Source organism: Stegostoma tigrinum, chromosome 33 (assembly GCF_030684315.1).
Source record: "Stegostoma tigrinum isolate sSteTig4 chromosome 33, sSteTig4.hap1, whole genome shotgun sequence".
In the NCBI taxonomy this organism is placed as follows: domain Eukaryota; kingdom Metazoa; phylum Chordata; class Chondrichthyes; order Orectolobiformes; family Stegostomatidae; genus Stegostoma; species Stegostoma tigrinum.
This window is the reverse complement of record NC_081386.1, coordinates 35,730,731-35,754,612: the sequence shown is the minus strand read 5'-3', so window position 1 is coordinate 35,754,612 and position 23,882 is coordinate 35,730,731. Positions and strand designations below refer to the sequence as shown.

Genomic DNA, 23,882 nt, shown 5'->3' with positions numbered 1-23,882 from the left:
AACTGAAGCACAGTCATTTTAAAGGGCACTAAAATCACTACTTAAAAACAAGACAGAGAAAAATGTAATTCAAGTTCACAGCTCCAGCAGAAGGAAACCACACAAGCTTTTTTTAATTCACTGTGATAACAATTCAAAGTTGATGGTTTAGCAAGCAAGAACCTGTAGATGTTAACTCTGCTTCAGTTTATGAAAACAAGATTTTGGTTTCGGAGAAAATGCACCATTTGTGTGTAACTAGCAGTGAGTCAAACCCAATAAAGATACAGCTGTCATCAGGCTGCTCAACAGTAGTTCACTTAAAATAACTTCAGTTACTGTAGCACTAAAAATAAATAAATAAAACACCTCTGCAAGATTAATAAGCTGGACTTCAAACATGCAACTGTGTTCTGCTGATTAAGTTGATAAACTGTTTTATCTTTGCAGCTGAGGACATGCTCCAATAATTAGCTGCCTCCTTTAACGACTGCAGAACTACTTAAGGATTGCACAGCTTTACATCATACAGTCTCTTCCACAGAAACGTTCACTGAACCCATTCAATTTCAGAATTTTAAGTATGACTAATCCAGAATGTATTGCTGTAAATATTAATATAACATGAGGCTTTCATTCAAAAACACATTTTGAAAGCATACCACTCCCTACATCACTGAAATTAGTGGAATTAAATTGTTACAGCTGGTCATAAACAAGGCAGTGCAAAAATCAGATGATTAATGAATCATTCAGATTTGTGGCATAGCTCGTTTGTATGAGTCTCAACTCTAAGCCAAAAGGAGTTGTACCAAGTAACCAGCATGCTAAACTGGCAGTCCCATCCATAAATCCAAACGTACAGTCTCAGACACAAGGCAAGTGATCTGTTTCATTCTCGTTGGTCTGTACTGAAAACTTAGAAGAACTTGTTGAGAAAGAACACAAATGTACAGTACAACATATCCTTTTACCTAGGTTGTGTGGTGAAAAGAAACAATGGATATTTTCTTCTTCTTACAATAACCCAAAGAGACAGCTTAGTAAAAAATAGATTTTGTAAAAAAGATTTTCTTTTGGTGCTATATGATCCCAAGTAAACTTTACAGCAGTGTTTTTTTTTAAAACAGCCTCATGGCCCTTGCTGTATCTCTGTGCACAGCACTTCCAGCAAATCGTTGCTTTTAAAAAGTAGGTCCTCAAAAGTGAACCAAATACAGTTTCTGTTCTAATCATATTCTGTCAGCACTGCTGCTGGAGAAGTCTGTCTGCAGAGGGGCAATGTTGTGTTCATATGCTGCGTACTCTGAGTTCCCAGTGCTGGCCAACTTTAGCTGCTGGGCAGCATGGGAGAGTTGAAATGCAGCATCAGGATGGGCTGTGTCTGGGAGGAGTGTGCATTCACGGTCCAACATATCAGCTACACCTTTCAGTAGGTCCAGAAATCCAAACGCTAGCGCTGCTTTTCTCAACCGATTTAGTTCCTGTAAAACGAAACGCTCAGACTGAAAGCTGTTTTGCTTTTAAAATGTGAACACAGTGCTCATCAAGTAAAGGTCCATTGTGAGGAGTAGACAGTAATTACCATGTAGGAGCTAGCAGAGGACAAGGAGTGCTGCAGCTATCATCCTTAATGTGACCAAATCTTGCCCTGCACAGTGAAGATAATTTCAACTTCTTGACTTGTTTTATTCGGAAACTTACAACTTGAGGCATATTCAGGCACCTTTGGTTCTGCGCACCATTATCTAATTGAAATTTAAATAAAATTCTAATCTTATTTCATGCTTTATAAAGAGAGATGCAATTCCAATTGAGATTAGGCAGGAGTCAAATCCACATCCAGATCCTAAAGATCGATTCTAAGACAGCCATTTTACCCAGGACCCTATGAATTTTAAGTTTAAATTTTAAGTGATCACCTATACAGCATAATCAAAAAGAATGGGTACCCTATGAACACAGTCCGCCGATTTCTCAGCAACAAACCCAAACAAACAGACAAAACGGGCCCAGAAACCATAACCACTCTGCCCTACATCAAAGGCATTTCAGAAATGACTGCCAGACTACTCAGACCTCTTGGCATCAGGGCAGCCCACAAACCCACCAACACACTAAAACAGCAGCTTATGAACTTAAAAGACCCTATACAGACAACAAGCAAAACAAACGTCATCTACAAAATACCTTGCAAGAACTGTGACAAACAGGCAGAAAGCTAGCCACCAGGATACATGAACATCAACTAGCCACAAAACGACACGACCCACTATCACTCGTATCCTTACATACAGATGAGGAAAGACACCACTTTGATTGGGACAACACATCCATCCTAGGACAAGCCAAACAGAGACATGCACGAGAATTCCTAGAAGCATGGCATTCCAACCGGAACTCCATCAACAAACACATTGATTTGGAGCCAATCTACCATCCCCTGAGAAAAAGAACAGGAAATGACATCACCAACCCAAGGAAACCTAACCAGATAAATAGAAAGTGGGACATAACACCAGCGCTTCGTCGGAGGCTCAGTGATGATGTTACCTAGAATGGTGACGAAACGTCTGAAAACTAACCTTCCAGCTCAGCGAGCAAACTCACATCCAGAACCTCAACTTGAGCTACAAATCTTCTCAAAACCCGCCAACCCTTGTGTGAATTTCCAATAGCTTTTATAATCTGAGCTACAAATTCTTTAACTGAACACATGCTGTTCAGGAAGATAAAGGGAAATAGTGTCTATAACTGCTCAAAGTTCCAATGAGTTTTTTGACATTTTAATAATTTCAAGGGGAGTAAAATCTGAACTTTACTGTGTGCAAGTGTTATTCCATTCAATAAATGTGAAAAGTGAAGGATGCAGGCTTCCTTCTGTCTGCTGCCTACATTGCAATAATGCCACACTTTATCAAGCATTACACACTAAGTGGCAAATTCTAGGACGAAGAAAATTACCCAGCAAATCTTTCCCACCTGGCAGCAGAGACTTAGAGAAATTTTACGTTTAATTGTTTACATGCACCTTTAATTTTAATTCATTTGCTAACAGAAATTCACAGAGGACCAACCCACTTACTTTTGTAGTTAAAGTTTACAAGAGAGAGGAAAAAAAAGTGATTACTCGGCCCAGCAAGTCTGCACCAGCTGAAAATGAGCCGCTGAAGTCTAATCCTTTCCACTTACCTTATAAAATGTTTGTGTTTTTTCTGGAAGTTTCCTAGCATTTCTTAAGATCTTTTGAACATCAGTCTAAAAGGCAAAAGAGAAAATGTTAAGGGGCAAGTAAGATTCCCCCTGAAAAGCTGCAGTTTGTTCATTCACTTTATGGAGATATCCAAAATTGAACAGCTGAGCGTTGATAATTTACTGTGATTCTGACAAGTTAAAGGACAGCTGAGTTATACATTTTAGTCAAACTACAATATAAGCTCAAGCCGTAACTGAAACCAGCTTAGGATATGGCAACTTCAGCAACTAGTTAAGTGCTTGACAAAATTGCTACATAATCAGTGTGTATTCTAATGTATTTATAATGTCATACTTATGATACGAAGCAAGAAACAAAACCGACTGCAGGCACAAATGATAAAATAGTTAATTGTGCTAGCAAACATTAAGGACAAATGAGAAACATTCTGGTACTGACTGGGTGGGTGAAATTTTACAAGTGATCTATTGTTCAAGCGGCAAAATGTCCAACTGTCAAACAATGCAGTGAGGTAAGTCACGCAGGTAGCCAGGATAATACAGCAATGATCTTGTGCCACCCAGACCTGCAGTCCACTGGGTTTAATCCATACAGTGACATTCTGAGCATAGCTGCGCTTTGTCCTAGGCTGTAGGGGGAAGGGGCTTTTGCTGTCATCTTCACCATAGGGATTTTCCTCAGCATCTGAAATTAAACAAAACAGCGTTTTACCACTAGAAACAAACATGGAGAAGATAGTTTGAGACTTGGTGTGAACAGAACTAGCTTCACAGAAAATCCAAATTCAGACTCACCCAAAATGGGCCCCAACTGCGACATCTTTCCAAGCCAAGGAAGCGGCTCCGGACCAGGCTCAAACAGAGACATCATCAGATTGGACTTCTTTTTGCTATCAGCCTGAGAATACAGCATCCCATACCAGTCTGGTCTGAACAGATCAATAAAAAAAAAACACCATCAAACTAGCATACTAATGAACAATATTTTCCAGGCTTAACATCTGAATGTGAGCAAGAGTCAGGCAAGGGTTTGGGCTGTGAAAAGCCTCTATTTACACAGACCCAATTGCTTGCTGTATTCATTGTGCAGCAATGTGAATTATTGCAACCAGTGAGCTTCTCTTTAGGGGGTCATTTACTGATCTTTCAGCTGTCAGATGAATAATTATAAACCTTGAACTTGGGCACCTTGAGAAGCTATCTGTCTTGTTTGCGACAGTCTGTGTAAGGCAGAGTGGAGCTGAAGAATGTTTACATCCCAAAGTAAATGCTCATTATCAGGGATTTTCCTGTGCATTTGAACCCTTTAGGCTGCTTGGTACCTAATCTGGAAACAATTCTCAGGTTTCTCTGGGGCTGGTGTTTTTGAATGAAAGGCTGATTGGTTGAAGAACCTGTGACAGGACTCAGCACACTAATCAACAACTATAGCAGCTGTGTATGTGGGGAGGGGGAACACAGGTTAATTCTCCCTTAACACTCCCCTACACCACACCCATCCAGGAAACCCTAGGGAAGGGAGGAAAGCGTCGTCTTGACATCCTTCCACAGCACTGGAGGAGGGCAACACCTCATCATTAGATGTGTTCTCTGTCAGAAGTGAATCACGAAGGCACTACTGAGGTCAGGGAGTTGAACACAGTCTTACTGCAGCAACAAAATAGCTGAGTTCAAGAGCTATGACCAGAACCATAATCCTAAACAAGGCCTTGGAATGTATGAAACGTCAGGGTATTACAATACAGTATGTCAATAATAATTTGTCACACAGAGTTAATGTTACACTGAATACTCTTTGCTAATTTCAGAGCATGTTAGTGTACAGCTCCTCACCCGAGCAGCACTATAGCCACCATCCCTTCTACTTTGAGGCTGCCATGCAGCAAAACGCAAAATGATGGCATCTTTCCAGCAACTTGAGAAGCAGAAGTTTCATCTTCAGTTTCTTCAGGTAACCCGCTCCCCAGGTCATCACCTTCTACCAAAGCAAAGGAATACAAACACTTAATGATGGCACATTCACCCTCTGCTCTCTAACAGTAGCACCACAATAACACACTGTAGTTATGCCACTTTCACCCTGTCACAAAGTCACTTCAATCTTGCAAGACACCAACATCTACACACTTGCCTGTATTATTCTCACCTTTACAAAACTGGTAGAACGCAAGTTCTGGTTTTGTATCAATGCAGTGAAATGGACCCTACACAATACGAGGTAGGCAAGCAACCCAGTACCATTCTAGGAGGAGGAAACTGGCATAACAAGGGAACAGCAATTTCTGGATGGATAGGCCACTGGGATCCCTCCACTCTGGCGTCGGCAAATCTTTCACAAAGCTTCCAATCAGAATATGAGCAAGCTGCAGTTTGCCCAAAGACAGAAAGAGCTGCATCTCAAACTAGATGCTTCTGAAATCATCTACTAATTACAGTCAGCGATAAAGAGCAAAGGAAATAAAAGAGCCAATTGTGCTGGCATAAACAGGCTGACATTCTGGACCAATAACAGGCTACCATGCTACACATATATTGTGACAAACACACAGAAAAGAATGAACTTGGGTTTTAACAAAGGTTTCACATCAGGCTGTGCCAAAGTGCTTCACAGACAGTTACATTTCTTATGAAATATTGTCACTTGGGGAGGAAAGGCAGCTGCTAATTTGTGCACAGGAAGATCCCATAAACAGTAATGAGATTCTGATGAGCTAATCTGTTTTAGTGATACTAATTGAAGGATAAATATCGGCCAGCACACCAGATCTTCCTAGATAATAAAATGTGAGGCTGGATGAACACAGCAGGCCAAGCAGCATCTCAGGAGCACAAAAGCTGACGTTTCGGGCCTAGACCCTTCATCAGAGAGGGGGATGGGGGGAGGGAACTGGAATAAATAGGGAGAGAGGGGGAGGCGGACCGAAGATGGAGAGTAAAGAAGATAGGTGGAGAAGGTGTGGGTGGGGAGGTAGGGAGGGGATAGGTCAGTCCAGGGAAGACGGACAGGTCAAGGAGGTGGGATGAGGTTAGTAGGTAGCTGGGGGTGCGGCTTGGGGTGGGAGGAAGGGATGGGTGAGAGGAAGAACCGGTTAGGGAGGCAGAGACAGGTTGGACTGGTTTTGGGATGCAGTGGGTGGGGGGGAAGAGCTGGGCTGGTTGTGTGGTGCAGTGGGGGGAGGGGATGAACTGGGCTGGTTTAGGGATGCAGTGGGGGAAGGGGAGATTTTGAAACTGGTGAAGTCCACATTGATACCATATGGCTGCAGGGTTCCCAGGCGGAATATGAGTTGCTGTTCCTGCAACCTTCGGGTGGCATCATTGTGGCAGTGCAGGAGGCCCATGATGGACATGTCATCAAGAGAATGGGAGGGGGAGTGGAAATGGTTTGCGACTGGGAGGTGCAGTTGTTTGTTGCGAACTGAGCGGAGGTGTTCTGCAAAGCGGTCCCCAAGCCTCCGCTTGGTTTCCCCAATGTAGAGAAAGCCGCACCGGGTACAGTGGATGCAGTATACCACATTGGCAGATGTGCAGGTGAACCTCTGCTTAATGTGGAATGTCATCTTGGGGCCTGGGATGGGGGTGAGGGAGGAGGTGTGGGGACAAGTGTAGCATTTCCTGCGGTTGCAGGGGAAGGTGCCGGGTGTGGTGGGGTTGGAGGGCAGTGTGGAGCGAACAAGGGAGTCACGGAGAGAGTGGTCTCTCCGGAAAGCAGACAGGGGTGGGGATGGAAAAATGTCTTGGGTGGTGGGGTCGGATTGTAAATGGCGGAAGTGTCGGAGGATAATGCGTTGTATCCGGAGGTTGGTAGGGTGGTGTGTGAGAACGAGGGGGATCCTCTTGGGGCGGTTGTGGCGGGGGCGGGGTGTGAGGGATGTGTCGCGGGAAATGCGGGAGACGCGGTCAAGGGCGTTCTCAATCACCGTGGGGGGGAAGTTGCGGTCCTTAAAGAACTTGGACATCTGGGATGTGCGGGAGTGGAATGTCTTATCGTGGGAGCAGATGCGGCGGAGGCGGAGGAATTGGGAATAGGGGATGGAATTTTTGCAGGAGGGTGGGTGGGAGGAGGTGTATTCTAGGTAGCTGTGGGAGTCGGTGGGCTTGAAATGGACATCAGTTACAAGCTGGTTGCCTGAGATGGAGACTGAGAGGTCCAGGAAGGTGAGGGATGTGCTGGAGATGGCCCAGGTGAACTGAAGGTTGGGGTGGAAGGTGTTGGTGAAGTGGATAAATACACCTCCTCCCACCCACCCTCCTGCAAAAATTCCATCCCCTATTCCCAATTCCTCCGCCTCCGCCGCATCTGCTCCCACGATAAGACATTCCACTCCCGCACATCCCAGATGTCCAAGTTCTTTAAGGACCGCAACTTCCCCCCCACGGTGATTGAGAACACCCTTGACCGCGTCTCCCGCATTTCCCGCGACACATCCCTCACACCCCGCCCCCGCCACAACCGCCCCAAGAGGATCCCCCTCGTTCTCACACACCACCCTACCAACCTCCGGATACAACGCATTATCCTCCGACACTTCCGCCATTTACAATCCGACCCCACCACCCAAGACATTTTTCCATCCCCACCCCTGTCTGCTTTCCGGAGAGACCACTCTCTCCGTGACTCCCTTGTTCGCTCCACACTGCCCTCCAACCCCACCACACCCGGCACCTTCCCCTGCAACCGCAGGAAATGCTACACTTGTCCCCACACCTCCTCCCTCACCCCCATCCCAGGCCCCAAGATGACATTCCACATTAAGCAGAGGTTCACCTGCACATCTGCCAATGTGGTATACTGCATCCACTGTACCCGGTGCGGCTTTCTCTACATTGGGGAAACCAAGCGGAGGCTTGGGGACCGCTTTGCAGAACACCTCCGCTCAGTTCGCAACAAACAACTGCACCTCCCAGTCGCAAACCATTTCCACTCCCCCTCCCATTCTCTTGATGACATGTCCATCATGGGCCTCCTGCACTGCCACAATGATGCCACCCGAAGGTTGCAGGAACAGCAACTCATATTCCGCCTGGGAACCCTGCAGCCATATGGTATCAATGTGGACTTCACCAGTTTCATAATCTCCCCTTCCCCCACTGCATCCCTAAACCAGCCCAGTTCATCCCCTCCCCCCACTGCACCACACAACCAGCCCAGCTCTTCCCCCCCACCCACTGCATCCCAAAACCAGTCCAACCTGTCTCTGCCTCCCTAACCGGTTCTTCCTCTCACCCATCCCTTCCTCCCACCCCAAGCCGCACCCCCAGCTACCTACTAACCTCATCCCACCTCCTTGACCTGTCCGTCTTCCCTGGACTGACCTATCCCCTCCCTACCTCCCCACCCACACCTTCTCCACCTATCTTCTTTACTCTCCATCTTCGGTCCGCCTCCCCCTCTCTCCCTATTTATTCCAGTTCCCTCCCCCCATCCCCCTCTCTGATGAAGGGTCTAGGCCCGAAACGTCAGCTTTTGTGCTCCTGAGATGCTGCTTGGCCTGCTGTGTTCATCCAGCCTCACATTTTATTATCTTGGAATCTCCAGCATCTGCAGTTCCCATTATCTCTGACACCAGATCTTCCTGCTCTTTTTCAAAGTGCAGTCAGATCTCTTATGGTCATCTGAAAAGGCAAATACCTGATGGCAAAGATGGCAGCATTCCCTCAATAATGCCCTGCAGTGTCAGCTTGGATTTTGTGCTCAAGTCTTCATAGACAGACTTAACCCAGAACCTTCTGATTCAGTGACAAGAGGGTACCATTAAGCCTAGCTGACAATTAGAATAGATTCTGGACGGAGTAATGGAAACCCTGCTTCACTGTGACAACTCTTCCCAAAGCTCACTGACAGGTCTGTACTATGTGGCTAACGTTCTCAAAATACCAAGTGACAGAAAGAAAAACACCAAGCACCCACCTTTATTGAGGGCTATGGGTAAAACCAAATGACGAGAAAGGACAGGTGGACTGGCAATATCTGCGATTTTTATAAATCCCACGATATCCAGCTCTAAGAAAGAAAAGAAACATCCAGTGAAAGATAAAACCATAGCCAGCTCTCCAACTCATCCTAAACCTGGAGCTCAAAGATTGATAACCCTAAGCTCATACACATTTTGTTAGCAAGAGCTTGTAGTTGGCTTGTTCAGAAGAAACACAGCTCTCTGTATCCTGTAGAATGCACGCAATCCCAGTAATCCTACACCTAAACCAGGCACCCTGCTTGAAGTGTCAGCAACCTCTCATTTACAACAGGAAGCAAACCATAAGAAAGTTCATCCACTCTGCACACATTGCTTTGAGGTTCCTAGTTCGACAAGAGACAATAACCAACACAGCGGAGCATTGGTCTGCCTGCCTGTTGTAAATCTAACTGGCAGTTCGGAAGAAACGACAGACTATACCGAGAACGTGGAACTCAGTACCTCAGGGGATGCTATGGTGAATAGACGTGTTTAAGGGAATTCTGGAGAACAATATCTGGGAGAAAGCAATACAGGGAGAAGTTGATGGGGTGTGGTGAAGTGAGGTGGACAAGGCTCATGTGGGGCATAAAGACCAGCATGCTCTGGTCAGGCTGAATGGCCCCTTTTTGTGCAGTCCAATCCAATATAATTCTGTTGGGTGACCTCATACAAACCCTCCCCCAATGTCAATAAATCCAGGAAGACAAAAACAACCTTTTCTGGAAGAACTCTGGAAAATGCTTTCTTAGAAAGAACATACCTAGTCCAGACTAGACAACAAATTTCAAAAGATTATTAAATAAATACCTGGAGAGGAAATGCACCAGGTTTCTTAGAAAGAACATACCTAGTCCAGACTAGACAACAAATTTCAAAAGATTATTAAATAAATACCTGGAGAGGAAATGCACCAGGTTGTGGCAAAAGAGCAGGGAGTGTGACTAACTGAATAGCTCTATTCCAAGCTGCAGTATGGGCTGAATGGTCCCCAACTCACCTGTATTGTGGGGAACTTTCCCATTGGAACCGATGTTCAAAATGAAGTTAGGTTCCAAACAACTTATCAGGGAAAAAAATTAAAACATTATACATGTGCTGTCAATGTTGAAATTCAGCATCTCCTCTACTTTAAAATGGTTAAATTTCTGCACTGGTAAATGAAATAACTTTTAAAATAAATTTTACAATTTAAAAATACAGAAGAAAAGTGTAATATTCTGCAGTACTGTTAGATTGACAAAACTCCATCTAATGGCGAAGGCTCCTCAGTGCAGCTGGACTCCCAGGACACTTACGCCGACTGACTTCTGCCACTAGATAGAGCCCAGGACCTCAATTCAAATTCAGGAGTGAAGTGAGGACCAATAAACAGAGTCAGCAGCAAAGGGAGAGACTAGACCTAGATCTTAAAGGCAAGGGGGAGGCAGGAAACGGGAGACAGTGGTGGGTAGCAAGGCCAGGAGGCAGACAAGAGCCAAGCCAGGTGGGAAATAGGGAAGGGGGAGTGACAGAAATCAACAACACACACTAAAACAAAGATAGCAATGCAAAATGAAAGGAAAAGGGACCAAAAAATAAAATCCATTAAAATGAAATAATGTTAAGCAGGGAAATGTTATATGACACTACTCGTACTCTGGTCTCACCAACATCTGTGTAGCTGCAGCAAAAACTTCCTCACTTCTTTATTCTCCACACCTTATAATGATCGACAACTTTCCATTTGCTTCCTAATCACTTGCTTACCTGAAGCTGCAGACTAACTTGCTGTGACTCATGTACCAGAGATCTGCAATCTCTCTCCATTTAAATAATATCCTGTTTTTCTATTCTTCCTGCCAAAGTGCACAAATTCACTTTCCCACATTATTTTCCATTTACTGATATCTTCTGTATCTTTGATCAAGTCACTGATATTGACTGTAAATAATTGAGGTCCCGAAAATGAACCTTGTGACACTGCCTTCTGGAAATCCAAGGACACCACATCTGAAAGTTCCCCTTTGTTCTTGCTTGTCATAACTAATTGGAGAAATGACATCCAGTAAGCAAAATATATGAAATTGATGAGCAGTTTTTGACATAGAGTTGTTTCTGGGATGTTGTTAATGTATTCACCTGTGAAGACAGAGGCAAAGGACCTGCTTAGTACTCACCAACTAACTCTCGGTTTTCCAGTGAAGTCTCACACAGATTTTTGTGGTGGCCAGCAGGCACCAGTGGATCTGGCCTGGTAGCCCACCCTGTTCCCCTGCTTCCCCTGAAAACCGACTGTTCCTATCCAGCCCACTCAGCCATGCACCTGTTCTGTCTGCTCTACAACTAAGTGGTGCCAACCCAATTCCCAGTAAATATAACTGGAATGGTTTATAGTACACATTCGGTGGCAGCGAGCCAACCATATCAGTCAGAATAAAGGAAGCTGTGCTTTGCTTATTCCACATTTGAAAGTCAGAATCCTGCTGCTAACATCAGTGATTAAAAAAGCAAAGTCTCTGGTTCTCTCCTAACATCATTTATATTGATGAACAGTAAGATTCATATAAAGAATAAAAAGCCAAACTAAGGGAAAGAGACAGCCATAAACAGGTTGGTCTATCTGAGCAGACTCACCTGTGTTGATTGTCTTTGGAACAGGCTCCAGTTCTTCATCAATGATGACAGGTTCTGGTCTCGGAAACATCTGCATGTCTGATACCAGGTGACCACATTTCAGCACAGCATGAAAAGGAGAGTAGGCTTGGTCAATCAGTTTGCTGCAACGTGAAAGAAAGTCATAACATTGTGAACCAAGATGCACATTGGTGACGGTCTACGCCCCAACTTCTGTCTGGATATTTAATACTGTTTGATACCTACATCTAGATATTTAACATTTCTGCTAACCCCACCCTTCATATTTAACATGTTTTGTTCCTTACAGCTGGGTTCCAACTTTGTGTAGTAGGTGTTTGAAAACCGTAATCTGTAGCTAGTAAACATTGAAGGAGAGACAATGATTAGACCGGGTCTCTCTCTGATTTGCCGTCTCTTGCTCTGTCGAGAGTAGAAATGTCTAGGTTCATTTCCCAGTCTGTAGGCAGCAGGAACCCCCTATGTAAAGGATATACAAACTCGTGGCTACGCTTCTGTGCACCAAACCTACACGTATTGCTCACGGTGAAGTTTTTTTGGAAACGTAAAGTTTCATATACACAAAGTATTTGTATAATAATTGTTTACTTGTTAATAGGCAGTATGCCTTCAGCAGATATTCACTTGAGCTCCTATAAATAAACACAGACTAAAGCATACACTTGTAATGTGTAACTCTGCAAATAAATATACACGTGTGTAAAGGTCAGCTCCCAGTTGGTTTAATGAGAATGAAAATAGCAATTCTGAAACAAATGATTTTATCATTTGTTTCTTGTGACAGCCCAGTCCCGAATATTTTTAATCATATAAATACACAGAATAGTCGAAGACTTCAGAATGCTAACTTTCAGATTAGAGAAAGAGTAGATTCCTGCGGCAGTATGACGGACAGGAGGATCAGAATCAATGCACAGAATGCCAAACTCTATCACGCTGCTGTCTATTTTAAACATGTTACCTGATTTAATCAGCTTACTTTCTGGAGATGAAGCACGCAAGTTACTACTAGATCATAATTAAAATGACGATTCTGTTATATACTTCACCACAAACAACCAATCTGTGTCCCACTCACAGAAATCACATACCCAAACATGGACTGCACATTTTTCAGGCAGAGAGGACCATCAATAGTAAAGATCTGACCCTCGCCATTATTTAAATCTATAAGACGTTCCAGAATGTCCAATGTATCTGTGGTCTGCAGCTGAAAGAGACAAATTAACATCACTTTTGAAAACTGGATTTCAACTGGTTCACATACACATTCTCTTGTTACAGTCACATAGACCTGTCATTTCTTACACTTAGCAACTCTCTCACTACAGCCACATTGTTGTACTGCTAGGTATATAGGTACACTTTGCACCTAAAAGATAACCTCATGCTGGTGGAGAATAATCTTCTCCCTGTGTTAGCAGTTAGAATTCTAAGTGAAATGCACTTTGGACAGTATCAAATGACATACAGACGAACATCTGAGCAAGAGCAGGAGTAGACCACTCAGGCTTGAGTCTGTACAATCTATCGATCGGACCAGAGGACTGACCTGACCATAACCTCCGAACCCACGTTCAACACCTGCCTTAACAAAACCTACCAAACGCTTCCCTAAAAATATTCAGGCACTTTACTTCCACCAACCTTCCAGGAGGAGAGTTCCAAAGACACTCAACGCTCAGAGAAAAACCCTCAACTCACCTATTTCAAATGGGTGACCCAATATTTTTAAATAGTGACCCTGAGTTCTAGATTCTCCCAAAAGAGGAAACATCCTCTTTACAATCTACTCTGTCAAGGCCCCTCAAGATTTTGCACCTTTCAATCAAATTGCCTCATTTATTTAAATTCAACTGGATACAAGCTGAACCGATCCAACTTTTCCTCAGAAGACAACTTACCCGTTCCAATCTGTTTCGTTTTTGCTGAACTGTCTCCAACACATATGCATTCTTCTGTGAATGAAACATAAATACTGTGTACAGTCCTCTAGATGCGGTCTCACCAGTGCTCTGCAGAACTGAAGCATAACCTCCCCAACTTTCATTTTCAATCTCCTTCACATTCTCAGAAAAATTCTATAGATTTTCTAATTACTTCCTTTATCTGCACACTAATCTTTTGCGATTCATGCACATGAACACCCAGATCCCTCTGCATCTGAGCTCTGAGAACTCACCATTTAAATAATATGCTTCTTCTCTAATCTTCCTGCAAAAATAGACAAAATTGACATTTTCCCACATTATACTCCATTTTCTAAATCTTCGCCTCCTCTCAAATTGCTGTGAGGGATTTTAGCCAACTGGCCCTTAATTTCCTGCTTTCTGTTTCCTTCCCTTTTTGAATAAAGGAGTTTGATTCACCATCTTTTAATATAATCAGACCATTGCTGAATCAAAGGAGTTTTGAAAAATTAAAATCAGTACATCAACAATCTCACTACATCCTTAAAGACGCTAGGATGAAGTCCCATCAGGATCTAGCATCCGTCAGCCCACAGTTCCAACAAACTACTCTCTATCATTTCTCTGGTGATTGTGACGCATATGACTCCAGGCACAGAGCAAAATGGTTGACTCCTGACTGCCCTCTGAAATGGCCTAAAGCCAGTCAGTTCAAGTAGGCAATTAGGGATAGGCAATAAACAGAGCAGGGGTAGGGAATCTTGCTGCAATTATACAGTGCCAAATCTAAAATACTGTGCTCAGTTTTGCTCTCCTTATCTGAAGAAAGATCTGCTGGCTATTGAGGGAGTACAGAAAGACCCACCAGATTTATTATGGTGATGGCAGGACTGAGGTACAAGGAGAGGTGGAATTGGTTCGGTATATTTCAGTGGAGATCACAAAATAAAGGGTATCGCATAGAATCAGTAAAATTAGGACTGGAGGGGATTGATGTAGGAAAAATGTTCCCAATGACAGGGGAATCCATAACAATGGGCCGCAGTCCAAGGATACGAGCTAAACCAAAGACAAGAATAAACTTCCTCACCTAGTGAATGGCGAAGCTGTGGAATTCTCAAAAAGCAGCTGAAGTTATGATTTCAACAAGTTTGATACAGCACTTGAAGCTAAAGGGGTCAAAGGATATTGGGAAAAAGCAGGAGCAAGGTAGTGAACTTGCTAATCAGCCATGATCCTAAAGAATGGTGGAGCAGACTCAAAGGCTGAATGGCCTACCCTATTATCCATATTCGATGTGATTTGTATTTGATATTTGTTCAGGTTTGCTGGAACTCTCAGATCAGCTGTTTTATTTTGAATACTATGTACATTCTGATTCCGAACCTTCAGTTTTAGCCTTTAATTCTCTTTATAAGTTTTCAGTCTCATCTGTTGATTTACTCTTAGATTTGCACTCTGTCCCTTCCTGTCAAGGTCAGCTAATCATCTGTCACGTTAATGACCTTCTCACTGGCCTAGACACTGCTCTTTGATTTACCATATTTTCCCAAATTTGACTCCTTGTTCTCAATATTCAATTTAAAATGCTCCCTTCTGCTGCTGGGAAGAACACCTGCCTCAGCGTGGTTCAGGTGGAGTCCCACAGATCCTACTTTGCCTGGTGCTGCAGCGAGTGTCCGGCAAACGTGTACCCACTGCTCCCACAGTGGCGTTTGAATTACACATTCATCTCTCAAATCTGATTTGCCACATCCCAATTTCACGTGCGTTGGGTAATAAAACAGGAATTATGACCGTTGGAGGTCTGCTTCTGGATTAGATGCCTTGTTCCCTCCACTGACATTGCAGAACCTTCAGTACCCAACGTGTTTAATGCTAACTACAAACTAAAATCAGAGATACAGATTTAGAATACCTTACCCCAACCACATACACTCAATTCTAACCAATTTTATAACAAAATTGAGATAAATATTGATACAAACACATACAGTGGAACATCGGAATGCTAGGGTAAACTGCGCAGTGCACAGAAAGCCTGCATCTGGTGCTCAAATATTGAATGTAAAGGTCTAATTTCCTCAGAAACATGAGGTACCTCTTCCAAGTTAGCGATGCACATTATGTACAACTTTGAAGGAAAAGGAAAAGGCAGTGGGAATTTGCTGTCCTCGGAGCGCTGACTGAGGAGAGAGAGGGAATGGCGAAGTGATCCTCGACCTATTCCCAGACTCCCATCCGTTACAAGGATCACCTAGAAAAAGAAATATTTCCAATTAAAATAAGTCACTGTGTCCAACAAGCTGCTGTCAGCAATTCCAAACAAATTCAGATTTTATTGCTTACAAAGAAAATAACTTTATTACTAGGGATAATGGGAACAGCAGATGCTGGAGAATCCAAGATAATAAAATGTGAGGCTGGATGAACACAGCAGGCCCAGCAGCATCTCAGGAGCACAAAAGCTAACGTTTCAGGCCTAGACCCTTCATCAGAGAGGGGGATGGGGTGAGGGTTCTGGAATAAATAGGGAGAGAGGGGGAGGCGGACCGAAGATGGAGAGAAAAGAAGATAGGTGGAGAGAGTATAGGTGGGGAGGTAGGGAGGGGATAGGTCAGTCCAGGGAAGACTGACAGGTCAAGGACGTGGGATGAGGTTAGTAGGTAGGAGATGGGGGTGCGGCCTGGGGTGGGAGGAAGGGATGGGTGAGAGGAAGAACAGGTTAGGGAGGCAGAGACAGGTTGGACTGGTTTTGGGATGCAGTGGGGGGGAGGGAAGAGCTGGGCTGGTTGTGTGGTGCAGTGGGGGGAGAGGACGAACTGGGCTGGTTTAGGGATGCGGTGGGGGAAGGGGAGATTTTGAAGCTGGTGAAGTCCACATTGATACCATTAGGCTGCAGGGTTCCCAGGCGGAATATGAGTTGCTGTTCCTGCAACCTTCGGGTGGCATCATTGTGGCACTGCGGGAGGCCGATGATGGACATGTCATCTAAAGAATGGGAGAGGGAGTGGAAATGGTTTGCGACTGGGAGGTGCAGTTGTTTGTTGCGAACCGAGCGGAGGTGTTCTGCAAAGCGGTCCCCAAGCCTCCGCTTGGTTTCTCCAATGTAGAGGAAGCCACACCGGGTACAGTGGATGCAGTATACCACATTGGCAGATGTGCAGGTGATCCTCTGCTTAATGTGGAATGTCATCTTGGAGCCTAGGATAGGGGTGAGGGAGGAGGTGTGGGGGCAAGTGTAGCATTTCCTGCGGTTGCAGGGGAAGGTGCCAGGTGCGGTGGGGTTGGAGGGCAGTGTGGAGCAGTGTTCGCTCCACACTGCCCTCCAACCCCACCACACCCGGCACCTTCCCCTGCAACCGCAGGAAATGCTACACTTGCCCCCACACCTCCTCCCTCACCCCTATCCCAGGCTCCAAGATGACATTCCACATTAAGCAGAGGATCACCTGCACATCTGCCAATGTGGTATACTGCATCCACTGTACCCGGTGTGGCTTTCTCTACATTGGAGAAACCAAGCGGAGGCTTGGGGACCGCTTTGCAGAACACCTCCGCTCGGTTCGCAACAAACAACTGCACCTCCCAGTCGCAAACCATTTCCACTCCCCCTCCCATTCTTCAGATGACATGTCCATCATCGGCCTCCCGCAGTGCCACAATGATGCCACCCGAAGGTTGCAGGAACAGCAACTCATATTCCGCTTGGGAACCCTGCAGCCTAATGGTATCAATGTGGGCTTCACCAGCTTCAAAATCTCCCCTTCCCCCACTGCATCCCTAAACCAGCCCAGTTCGTCCTCTCCCCCCACTGCACCACACAACCAGCCCAGCTCTTCCCCTCCACCCACTGCATCCCAAAACCAGTCCAACCTGTCTCTGCCTCCCTAACCGGTTCTTCCTCTCACCCATCCCTTCCTCCCACCCCAAGCCACACCCCCATCTCCTACCTACTAACCTTATCCCACCTCCTTGACCTGTCCGTCTTCCCTGGACTGACCTATCCCCTCCCTACCTCCCCACCTATACTCTCTCCACTTATCTTCTTTTCTTTCCATCTTCGGTCCGCCTCCCCCTCTCTCCCTATTTATTCCAGAACCCTAACCCCATCCCCCTCTCTGATGAAGGGTCTAGGCCCGAAACGTCAGCTTTTGTGCTCCTGAGATGCTGCTTGGCCTACTGTGTTCATCCAGCCTCACATTTTATTAACTTTATTACTACATTTGTTTATTTTCAATTCTCCACATGTTTTTACAGCATGAATTGAAACACTCATCAAAAACCTACCTCACAGGCACACCAGTTTAAAGCACAAAGAACCCTGATTTCTGCCATACACAGAGCTGAAACCAATGAAATTTATGGTGCACTTCTATACCAGGATGGAAAGAGGGGATCTGCAATTCTATAGCTCAACCCAATATTTTCTAAAGCACTTTCCAGACAATAGAATACTTTTAAAGCGTAGTCGCTTCTGTCACATAGGAACGAAGCTGCCCATCTGCACACAGCCAGCTCTCAATCAACTATGTAATACTGACCTGATCATTCATTCTGGCAATGTTGAGAGATAAATATTGGCTAGGTCAATGGAACTGCGCCCCTGGTCTTTAAAATTGTGCCCTGGGAAATTTAATGCCCTATGAGCATGCAGCTCATTTTAACATCTCACCTGAAGGACTGCCTTCCTAAACTATACTGAGTGAGTCAGCTTCAGCATTGTCCTGAAAGTCTGCAGACGAGGGCTTAAACCCACAATGTCTGCTTCAAAGCGAGAACGATGGCAACTGAAGCAGAGCTTAAAGATACAGCCAGTCAGTCATACTGAGCCTCTCTCAGGGAGGAACATCATACTTAGCATGGAAAGTCTAACACCACAATCAGTAAAGTTTTTATATTAAATGGGTCATACTGTACAGGAGCAGTCAATTGCAGATTAGAATCTGATGAACAAACAGATCTATTGGCAAATGTAAATGTCCCAGATAGAGACTGTCCTAACACTCGGTTACAAACAAAGTACATTCTCAAGACCCTCTGTAATGTGTGCGCGCGCATGCTGGGCAGCACAATGACAATGACAACAGATGATACAACTTTAACAATTTCTAATCAGGGAGAGAAAGAACACGTAATTTCAACAATCATTCCCAAACTGAATTGCAAAAGTAAAAAAGCACTCCAGCGTTATAGATCAAGGAGGTAGATAGTCAAATGTAAATCAGGTAAATGATTATTGAGAAAACAGAGTTAACGTTTCAGGTCCAGTGACCCTTCCTCAGAACTGGGGCTCTAGACGAAGGGTCACTACTGGACATGAAACGTTAGCTCTGTTTTCTCCTTCACAGATGCTGCCAGACCTGCTGAACTTTTCCAGCAACTTTGTTTTTGTTCCCGATATACGGCATCCACAGTTCTTTTGATTTTTAAATGATTATTTGAGTCCAGTTACCTGACAGGGGATGCAGACACCCCACTCATCCTGCACAATGTTACTGATGCCATTCAGTGCAGACTCCAGGCAAGTCTTGTCATAGTCATCCGCAGAACTCAGTGCCTCCTGTAAAAGTTCCGACATGATCACGTGAAGCAAGCTGCCAGCAAAACCCTGAAGCTTTTAAATCTCAAATAACAGCAACAACTTATATTGAAATAGTCCTTAATGCATAGTGTTTCAAGGGGTTTCACAGGAACATTACGAAGATTTGACATGAGGCACATTGGGAAATATTAGCGTAGTAAGAAAAAGCTTGGTCCAAGATGAAGGTTTTACGAAGTGTTTTAAGGAAGAATGATAGATTGCTTAACACAGGAAGAGGCCATTCAGCCACAGAGTTAGAAGATTCCACCACAGCAATTTGAGTCCCACTCTCCTGTCCTTTCCCGGTTATCCTGTAAATCTTCTTTTCAGCTGATTTCCCAATTCTGTTTAGAAAGGCCTGATTAACCCTGCCTTCACCACACTTTCCGGCAGTGCATTCCAGATTCTAAGCTGTTTTTCCAGGAACATCTTTTCTCTGCACTGCCTTAAATTAGTGCCCTCTAGTTCTCGAACATTCAGCCAAATGAAAGGGGTTCCCTTTGTCATTTGTTTGTGCACTCAGTTGCTGTACTGCTAGCTAGGCTGGACATTTATCGATCTCTAACTTTCATCAGGGTAGTGGGGGGAACAGTCTTCACAAACTGCTGCAGTCCTTGAGCTATAGGTATACCTCGTGCTGTAATGAGTAGCGTTCCAGGATTCTGACCCAGTGACATGGAAAGAATGGTGATATGCACCTGCTTTCCTTGCTCTGTATAGATTGATGATTTTGAACATCTTTATTCAATCTGCTCTCTACTTCCTCATGGAGGATGGCCCCAGTTCTCCAGGCTACTTAAATTTTATAATTCCTGGAACTCCTCCTCTCTGCTCCTCACAAAACACTTCTCACATCCTTCCTAAAATGGGGGCAGGAGCACGGGGCGGGGGGCTGGCAAAAATCACAGGAATGGGGAGGGATGAGGTCACAGGGAATTTGAAAAGGTCTAAATTTGTCTTGTAAATATGACCGTGTTGCCAAATTCTGAACGAGTGCAAACTACAAGTTTGCTGATGACACCACTGTGGTAGGACAAAGGTCTAACAACAAGTCAGGAGTGAGAAAGCAGAAAGACGACGTGGTGATGTGGTGCAAACAGAATAATGTTTCTCTCAACATTGTCATAAATAATGAACTGATCATTGACAATCAGAAAGAAAGAAGGAGAACACGACCCCATTTACATCAACAGAACTGAGGGTGAGAGGGTGGAGAGTGTCAAGTTCCTCGGAGTGACAATAACTGAAGACTTGTCCTGGACTTTCCACGTAAATTCCTCAGGCAGCTCAGGAAATTTGGCATGTCCATATGGTCCCTCACCAACTTCTACATTTGCACCATTGGAAGCATGCCATCCAGTTGCATCAAGGCCCGCTATGGAACTGCTCTGCCCAGGATCATAACAAACTACAGGTGGTTATGTGCACAGCCCAGATCACCATAGAAACCAACCCATCCCTTCCATGGACCCCATTTACACAGCTCATTGCTACGGAAAGGTTGCCAACATCGAAGGCCCATCGCAACCTGGTGATGCTCTTCTGTAAGGCAGGAGACACAGAAGCTTGAACACATACACCAGCAGGTTCAAGAACTGCTTCTTCCTGGCCGTTATCCGACTGATGAGTGGACTCTAACTTCAAATAAAACTGATCTTGCTAACGTTGAACTTGCCAAGCAAACGCCCTGTGCAACGCAACCTTTTGTGCCTCTGTTCCTGGGTTATTTTCACCAATGATCTGTGTGTCCTCGCTTACTATGCTTACAGTACTGCCTGTACTGCTTGTAAACAAAGTTTTTCACTGTACTTAGGCACATGTGACAATAAATAAATCAAACCAGATTAAATTAAATAAGAGGGCTGCTTTTGTGATGGGAAGCCTATGACCAGCTGTGTCTCAAAGGGACCGGTGTTGGAGCCCTGGGAATGTAGAAGGTAAAGTTTGCAGATGCCCAAATATTTGGTGGTGTTGTTGTTAATAGTGAGGTCTCAGGCTACAGTCTGATATTGATCAGCTGGTAAATTGGGTAGACCAATAGCAGATGGAATTAAATCCTGATCAGTTTGAAGTGTTGTATTTTGGGAGGTTCAAATAGGAAGGATATACACAATGAACGGTAGGTTCCTATGGAGTTCTGAGGAACAAAGAAACCTTGGTGAATAAGTCCATAGCTCCCCGAACATGTCAGCACAGACAGACAGGCAAGAAAAGAAGGCATATGTGATGCTTGCCTTCATTAGCTGGGGCACAGAATACAGGAGTAAGGAAGTCTTGTTACAACTTTATAAAATAGTGAGACTACTAATGGAAAATGTGTGTAATTCTGATCACCACATGATTGGAAGGATGTGAAAAGGATGCAGGGAGATTCTCCAGGATATTGCCTGGGATGAAAAGTCTCAGTTATGAGAAGAGACTGGATAGGCTACGTTTGTTTTCCCTAGAGCAGAGGAGGCTGACGGAGGAATGTCACTGAGGCATACAAAATTACGACAGGCATGGACAGGATAGAATGGGAGAATACTTTCCCTATGGCAGATGTGTCCAATACACACAGGCCAAGTTTAAGGTGAGGAGTAAGTGGTTTAGAGGAAATCTGAGGAACTTCTTTTTTACCCAGAGGGTGGTAGAAATATGGACCATGCTGGACGTACTGAGGTACTCTCACAACATTTAAGCAGCATCTGGATGAGCACTTAAAATGTTATGGCATAGTCAGCTATGCACCAAGTGCAGTTTGGTGTTTGTTAGTCAGCATAGACAAAGTGGGCTGTTTCTATACTGTATGACTATGTCTCTATAAAGGTAAGATAATATCATAAACGCACTGTTAACCTCCAATTTTCACTCCCAACAGCACCAATTATTGTGATATCTGCTAATGCCTCAGACAGCTGACTACTCTGCACGCGAGCACATTGACAGGAACTATCAATAAGTTATTCCTTCATGGGAACTTTATATAATCCTGTCTACAGGAATCCTGCTTAGACATTTAACCACCCAGGCTTATCCATCAATAGCTAACTTGACACAGACTGTGGGGTCTGTACGTTTTATCTTTACTCATTGTGATTTCTGAAACCACTTGCTGGATCCTCCATTTCCTGATATTACAAATTATTCATCCAGTCATGTGGCAATTCTTCCAGAAACTAAAGTTCAACTAATTGTGTTTTAATGAAATACATTTATTATGACTGCATTTTCTGATCTTCTTTCTCAAACTGTGTTGAAAACAATGAGGATGAGGAGCCCCTACCTGCAGAGTATTGTAGTCCCTGGTGAAGGGAACCATGAGCTCCCAGAGTGAAGAGAAAGCCACTAGACAGGTGAACTCCAGTTTGTAATTGGTTGCCATGTGTTCAAACAGCATGCTGAGTCCATGGGCAGCCAAGTGCTTGCGCTGATATTCCTCTGTGCCTTCCAGAGACACAGGCCGGGTCATGGAGAGAGAAACATCCAGTAAGACCACAGTCGGCATGGCTGGTGACACAATCACACCTCTCCACTTAGACAGCAATTAACAGAGTCGCTGTAATCAAATTTTAAAAAAAGTTCTTGTGAAATACTTTATCATTTGATGGAACCAGATCTCAAAACATTCTAATGTAACAACAAAGCATAGCAGCTGGGTGATACTAACTGGGTAACTTGCCACAAATCCTACACTAATCAATCAAGGAACAAATAATTTATGCTCCGAGACTTACAAACAGTTAGGAATAAGGCATACAGTTCATCCAACTTGTTCCTTTATCCAAGTCGCTTCACAAAATACCTCCATGAACCTTTCTCCACTCCAAAACAACATTCCTACAATTTTCAGATTAAGAACCACCGTCCAACAAGTCTGTGTTCAACAGTTTTACTAGCTGCATGATCAAACATCACAGTTTCTGATCGAACACAGCAACCTGCTGCATGTGGAATGTTACAGGAAAAGGCTATTCAGCCCAAAGGCCGTGGGCTAGTCGTGAATTCAGTTTCAGTTCCAATGTCCTCCTCTTCCCTTGGGCCTGCAGTTTGTTCTCCCATCTGACTAACTTTGATCGGAGCCAGGCACAGGATGAAGATTAAAACCGCGGGCGCTGGTCAGTTTTTGGGGGGAGGGCCTTCTTTCTGAGTTTGCTGCACACACACAGACAGCAGAGGGAGAAGCACATGGTTGAATTTGGGTGAAAAATGTTGGACATAGTCCAGGATGTGGCGGCGTCTCCTGATCCCCTCCCTCCTGGGACTTCCTACACCACAGGCTCTGAGGAGATACGGGGGGGGGGGGGGTAACAGGCATTTTTATTATTTATTGTGTTCAAACTTCGTCCGTTTCCCATCACCGGAGCTACAGGGAAGCTGCAAACGGAAAATAAACCCTCTGATCCTGCTGCAGCACCTACCCGAGCCCGAGGCTGTGCGGCCTAGAGCCCGAGGAGTCACCAGCTTCGGAGTCCGCCACCTCCCGCTCCGTCCCGTATCACCCGCACTCCGGGCCGCCCGCATTCCCCTCAACATTCGTTCCGCACACATACGGACTCATCCCACAACATCATGTGCCTCAAATCAACCCAGCCCCAAGAAAGTGGGAGGAGCACATCC

General features: G+C 44.6%; 1 protein-coding gene across 2 annotated transcripts; it reads right to left on the bottom strand.

Annotated features, from left to right (window-relative positions):
* Positions 1-68: 68 nt before the first annotated feature.
* On the bottom strand, positions 69-23,795 carry ints14 (integrator complex subunit 14). 2 transcript variants are annotated; one of them, XM_059639237.1, is made up of 12 exons: positions 23,684-23,795; positions 22,549-22,821; positions 19,155-19,262; positions 15,801-15,956; positions 12,881-12,999; positions 11,769-11,911; positions 9,107-9,199; positions 5,029-5,173; positions 3,991-4,124; positions 3,762-3,880; positions 3,172-3,237; positions 69-1,463 (listed from the first exon to the last, which is right to left on the bottom strand). In XM_059639237.1, the coding sequence occupies exons 2-12, from the start codon at positions 22,768-22,770 to the stop codon at positions 1,212-1,214; spliced, it is 1,557 nt and encodes a 518-aa protein (XP_059495220.1). In that variant the 5' UTR covers positions 22,771-22,821; positions 23,684-23,795; the 3' UTR covers positions 69-1,211. The 2 variants fall into 2 exon arrangements, with proteins under 2 accessions (XP_059495220.1, XP_059495221.1); XM_059639238.1 differs by lacking the exon at positions 23,684-23,795 and adding an exon at positions 23,000-23,254.
* Between the last annotated feature and the right edge of the window lie 87 nt (positions 23,796-23,882).